The following is a 6048-nucleotide window of genomic DNA, read 5'->3' on the forward strand; positions in this document are numbered from 1 at the left end:
TTCACTATCATTATTCTGAATTCTTTTTCTGGAAGGTTGCCTATCTCCACTTCATTTAGTTGTTTTTCTGGGGTTTTATCTTGTTCCTTCATCTGGTACATAGCCCTCTGCCTTTTCATCTTGTCTGTCTTTCTGTGAATGTGGTTTTTGTTCCACAGGCTGCAGGATTGTAGTTCTTGCTTCTGCTGTCTGCCCTCTGGTGGATGAGGCTATCTAAGAGGCTTGTGCCAGTTTTCTGATGGGAGGGACTGGTGGTGGGTAGAGCTGGCTGTTGCTCTGGTAGGCAGAGCTCAGTAAAACTTTAATCTGCTTGTCTGCTGATGCTTTGGTCTGGGTTCCCTCCCTGTTGGTTGTTTGGCCTGAGGCGACCCAACACTCGAGCCTACCCGGGCTCTTTGGTGGGGCTAATGGCGGACTCTGGGAGGGCTCACCCCAAGGAGTACTTCCCAGAACTTCTGCTGCCAGTGTCCTTGTCCCCACAGTGAGCCACAGCCACCCCCCACCTCTGCAGGAGACCCTCCAATACTAGCAGGTAGGTCTGGTTCAGTCTCCTATGGGGTCACTGCTCCTTCCTCTGGGTCCTGATGTGTACACTACTTTGTGTGTGCCCTCCGAGAGTGAAGTCTCTGTTTCCCCCAGTCCTGTTGAAGTCCTGCAGTCACATCCCGCTAGCCTTCAAAGTCTGATTCTCTAGGAATTCCTCCTCCCTTTGCCAGACCCCCAGGTTCGGAAGCCTGACATGGCACTCAGACCCTTCATTCCAGTGGGTGGACTTCTATGGTGTAAGTGTTCTCCAGTTTGTGAGTCACCCACCCAGCAGTTATGGGATTTGATTTTACTGTGATTGCGCCCCTCCTGCCATCTCATTGTGGCTTCTCCTTTGTCTTTGGACGTGGGGTATCTTTTTGGTGAGTTGCAGTGTCTTCCTGTCGATCATTGTTCAGCAGTTAGTTGTGATTCTGGTGTTCTCGCAAGAGGGAGTGAGAGCACGTCCTTCTACTCTGCCATCTTCCCTCATTGTCCATCATTATTCTTTTTGGTGTGTAAATTGTCCCATTTGGCCAGTGGGGTCCCTTTAAGCTGGCTTCTATGTCCTTTTGCTGTGTCCCCATCCATTTTGAGTTCTCTCTAGCTTTGTGGCATAGGCGATGTTCCATTTTCCCTCGAACTTTCCTTTCCCCAGACCTGGAATCTACATTTATGCAAGGAGGCCTGTATCATTTAGTTGGGACAGAGATTTAAAAACCAAAATATAAATGCCATCTGCCATTATTTCTAGACCTTTCAGTGGCCAGAACTAGAGATTTGTGTTTGTGTATATATTTAGTATTTACATACAGTTTTGTATATACACAGTTACATATGTTTTATACACATACACGGTGCTTCATGTTAGTGATTGGGATTGTAGTTAGTAGGTAAAATTGAGTGCCGGCTTGTATTCAGCTTGCCCGCATCACTGTCTTACAAAAGGTTGGGGAGAACTCTAGGTCTGTGCTGCTTTTTGAGTCGGGTGAGGGCCCTAAGTTTGGGTTTCCGTACAGTGTTGATGAGAGGGAGTCTTTTCAGCGCAGAGCCTGCGCTGCGAGCCAGGTGTGAGCCAGTCTGCGGCACAGCTGACATCCCTCTCAGCGTCATGTTTGTTCTCGGGAGTTGGTACAGTGTGTGTGAGCTGTTGAGGTCTCAGGGCAGAGGGGCAGGGGCTCCTGGGAGGAGGCGGGTTTGGGCAGGAGGGCAAGGTGGGTGAAGGTGGAGGCAAAGAGTGCCTGGAAGTTCTGGTGCCCCCAGGGAGCTGGTGGGAGTCGCGCTTTCCTGAGCTGGGGCACAAGTGCGCGCTGATTTACGGAGTCACGGGCACCTTGTCCCCGTCCTCGGCTTCCGGGAGGGAGGTAGACTGCCTGAGCTTAGCGAGTGACAGTGTCCTCAGTGGGGAGACTGGGGCTCTACGGCTAAGGTAAGGAGCAGAACTCTCCAGGAGCCCTTGGTATATTCATAGCCATCCACTTGGTGACTTAACATAGAGTATCAAATGCCTTGAAAAATAAATATTTTTGAAACAGATGTTTTTAAGAAGCTACTTGCTATATTTACAAATTAAAGTAGATAAGCAAAGGTAGTAGATATGTGTTTGTGATTTTCAACTCTTGGCTGTTGTGGGGTTGGAGTATTTTAAATTTTTTGGCCTTGTTTTTTTTTTAACTCTTAATAGAAAAGCTCGCAGACCAGGTGATGCAGAATCCTCAAGTTTTGGCAGCTTTACAGGAACGTCTTGACAGTGTCTCCCACACTCCTTCAAGCTACATCGAGACGTAAGTATGCCGTGAGTGAGACGATGCAACTTTAAGAAACAAAGAAAAAACCTCTCCTGGTTCCTTAGACTAGGAGTAAGTATGTTTTTCATTCAGTAGACCTTGCCTGCTGAGAGCCACGCTCTGGGGTCCCGAAGGTGAGTGCTGGGGTCAGAGCCTGGCAGAGGCTACAGGCCTGTGGCCAGGGTAGTGCGGTGTGTGAAGTTATGGGCAAGTGTACGGTGCCAGCCTGTAGGGTGAGAGGCCTTCGCGGGTCCCGTGAGCAGGGGGACCGGGGCAGTGCTTTCTTTTCATGGTGGCTCCTAGTTCGCTAAGAGACCCAGTCCTGCCCGGCTCACCTACGTGAGCCTGCAACACCGAAACGTGGCTTATTTGGACGAAGTCTGTGTCTTGGTTGTATTGCACAGTGAACACCGTAAGGATGCCCACCCTTCAAGCCCTTGGACCACTCTTCTTGGGGCCTGGCTGTCTTCCTGCAGAGGGATGAGCTGCTCCGGGCTTCCCTCCTACAGTCCGTGCACGGCTGGGTCTCAGAGTGTCACCCCGCACACACACTGGCTGTCCCACGCGGGGCTGGGGATGTTGTCACAGAGGGGGCACGCTTGGGGTCTGCTCTGCCCGTAGAGAGGGTTCTTTGGGGGGGTGACCTAGTGGGGAAGGTTCTGTGAAGCGTTTGCAGACTAGATCAGTGGGGTGTGGTGATGCTGGGTGCAAGTAGGAGAGCTGAGTGTGAGTGGTGGTTTCTAGTTTCTGGCTTCAGAAACTGAGTGCATGGGGTGGCATTTGCTGAGAGGAAATGGGGGAGGGGAACAAGGTTTTGTGCGATAGAATTAGTTCCACGTTCCATGCTGTATGTGACGTGCCTGTTGTGGGGAGAAGAACAGTGTGTAGTCACTCTTACTGTTTAGAGGCTGGCTGGGGAGGATATCTGGGTTCAGTTGGCTTAGAGCTCCTTGTATTTTTACTCCATTAGGAAGATTTGAAAGTTAGGAAATAACGTTAGTTGTGTAATTAATGTAGAGAAGAAGTACAGATGTTAATGTATTCAGTGTTATTAAATTCTTACTCTGCTTTTTCCTTGTTCTCTCACTAGCAGTAGTTCTAGAACGGTTTCTGTAGTTGGCAGTCTGTAGTGAAGGACCTTTGTCCAAACGGAGGTTGCCATGGGTATGATTATACCAGGACAGGGTCCTTTGTGATTCAAGGCTTTTCCACTCTGTATCCGCGGGTTCCCTGGGTTGTGCATCTGCAGATTCAACCAACTGTGGATCAAAAATATTGGGGGAAAACTTTTCCAGAAAGTTCCAGAAAGCAAAACTTGAATTTGCCGCACACCAGCAACTGTTTACATAACATTTACATTGTATTAGGTATGGTAAGCAATCTAGTGATGATTTATAGTATATGGGAGGATGTGCTTAGTGTGCAAACACTATTCCATTTTATATAAGGGTCTTGAGCATCTATGGATTTTGATATCCACAGGGTTCTGGAACCCGTCCCCCTTGATGGCTGTATTTTCTAAACAGTGCTGTACTTGGGAGCTGCCTGGTACTGTATACCATTAGACTAATGCCAGCCCTGCCCTTGAGGAGTCAGCCCACGTGGAGGAGGACTCAGAGGACAGGACCCAGGCCCACCAAGGGGGGGATAGTGTGGATCTTTGTGGGGCACAGGAGTCTGCTCTTTTTTTTTTTTTTTAATTAATTTATTTGGTTGTGCCGGGTCTTAGTTGCGGCAGGTGGGCTCCTTAGTTGCGGCATGTGGGATCTAGTTCCTGACCAGGGGTGGGACCTGGGCCCCCTGCATTGGGAGAGCAGAGTCTTAACTAACCGCTGCATCACCAGGGAAGTCCGCAGGAGTCTGCTCTTTGTTCCAGATTGTGACTAAGGGCTTCAGGTTAAACAAATGATTTTAATGGGTTTAAAATGTTTTTTCCCTTCTGATTTATAAAAGTAAGGCATACAAACTAAAGTGTTTCTTAGAAGGTAAAAAGTATCAAAGGGCTAAGGAGCTGGTAGTTGTCTGACTCGAGACCAGAATGCACGTCTTGTCTCTGTCGTCTCTGGTTTTTCGCTCGGTGTGTCAGCAGGAGCTCCTCCTGTGGTGCTGAGTATTCCTTGAGGACATGGTGGTGGACGGGCCCTGTTTTAATCCTGCTCATCTTGTCATTGTTCCCAGTCTTTCACTTTTACAAATAATATATCAGTGGTCACTGCAGCACATAAAAATTTGGTTATTTCCTTAGGGTAAATTCTTAGAAGTAGATGCGAAGAATATTTTCAAGGTTCTTGTTTACCCTTAAGAAAGATGAGTCAATTAGAGGGCCTCTGCCCTCAGCCTCATCAGACCTGGGAATTTTAAAAATTTTCTTCTTTTATTTAAAAAAATTTTTTTGGCTACACCTCGAGGCTTGCGGGATCTTACTTCCCCGACCAGGGATTGAACCAGGTCCTTGGCAGTGACAGCGCAGAGTCCTAACCACTGGACCGCCAGGGAAGTCCCCCCTGGGAATTATTTTTTAATTGCCAATTTGGTAAGGAAAAGACAGCAGTTCTTTTAAATTTACATTCTTTTGGATATTTTATGAGATTGGACCTTTCTTCTGTGTTTCATTAATTGTATTTTTTGTGAATTATCTTTCAGCTTCCTCCTCCGCCACCACCCTCCTTTTGGTGGGGGGCGGGGAGGTGGTGTTTGTCCTTAATGATTTTTAGGAGCTCTTTTTCATGGTAAGGGTGTTAATTCTATGTTAATGTTAATTTATTTTAGTAAAAAATAAGCATGCCGCCTTATTTTGCAGGCATATGGATGTTTTACTTTTTATTCCCTCTCTTTTAGTTTACCCAAAGCAGTAAAAAGAAGAATCAACGCACTGAAACAGCTTCAGGTGAAATGTGCTCATATAGAAGCCAAGTTCTATGAAGAAGTTCATGACTTGGAAAGAAAGTATGCAGCATTATACCAGCCTCTCTTTGACAAGGTAGGGAACTCTGTTAGTAAACTTAATTCGTATATTTCAGAAAGTTCTTTAGACAAAACATCCAGATGTACCCAGTGAATCATTAAATGTTACTCTTTTTTTTTTTTTAACATCCTCATTGGAGTATAATTGCTTTACAAAAATGGTGTGTTTCTGCTTTATAACAAAGTGAATCAGCTATACACATACATATATCCCCATATCTCCTCCCTCTTGCCTCTCCCTCCCACCCTCCCTATCCCACCCCTCTAGGTGGTCACAAAGCACTGAGCTGATCTCCCTGTGCTATGCGGCTGCTTCCCACTAGCTATCTGTTTTACATTTGGTAGTGTATATATGTCCATGCCACTCTCTCACTTTGTCCCAGCTCACCCTTCCACCTCCCCGTGTCCTCAAGTCCATTCTCTACGTCTGCGTCTTTATTCCTGTCCTACCCGTAGGTTCTTCAGAACCTTTTTTTTTTTTTTTTAGATTCCATATATACGTGTTAGCGTATCGTATTTGTTTTTTTCTTTCTGACTTACTTCACTCTGTATGACAGACTCTGGGTCCATCCACCTCACTACAAATAACTCAATTTCGTTTCTTTTTATGGCTGAGTAATATTCCATTGTATATATGTGCCACATCTTCTTTATCCATTCATCTGTCGATGGACACTTAGGTTGCTTCCATGTCCTGGCTATCGTAAATAGAGCTGCAATGAACATTTTGGTACATGACTCTTTTTGAATTATGGTTTTCTCAGGGTATATG

General features: G+C 46.4%; 1 protein-coding gene across 5 annotated transcripts in view; it reads left to right on the plus strand.

Annotated features, from left to right (window-relative positions):
• The window catches only part of NAP1L4 (nucleosome assembly protein 1 like 4), a 93929-nt gene that overhangs the window by 26631 nt on the left and 61250 nt on the right, over nt 1-6048 (plus strand). For all 5 annotated transcript variants that reach the window (XM_028479628.2, XM_028479629.2, XM_055079964.1 and 2 more), the window contains 2 exons: nt 2210-2309; nt 5151-5292. In XM_028479628.2, the coding sequence (XP_028335429.1) occupies nt 2210-2309; nt 5151-5292 (242 nt within the window). The remainder of the gene's footprint in view (nt 1-2209; nt 2310-5150; nt 5293-6048) is intronic.

Source organism: Physeter macrocephalus, chromosome 18, assembly GCF_002837175.3.
Source record: "Physeter macrocephalus isolate SW-GA chromosome 18, ASM283717v5, whole genome shotgun sequence".
In the NCBI taxonomy this organism is placed as follows: Eukaryota; Metazoa; Chordata; class Mammalia; order Artiodactyla; family Physeteridae; genus Physeter; species Physeter macrocephalus.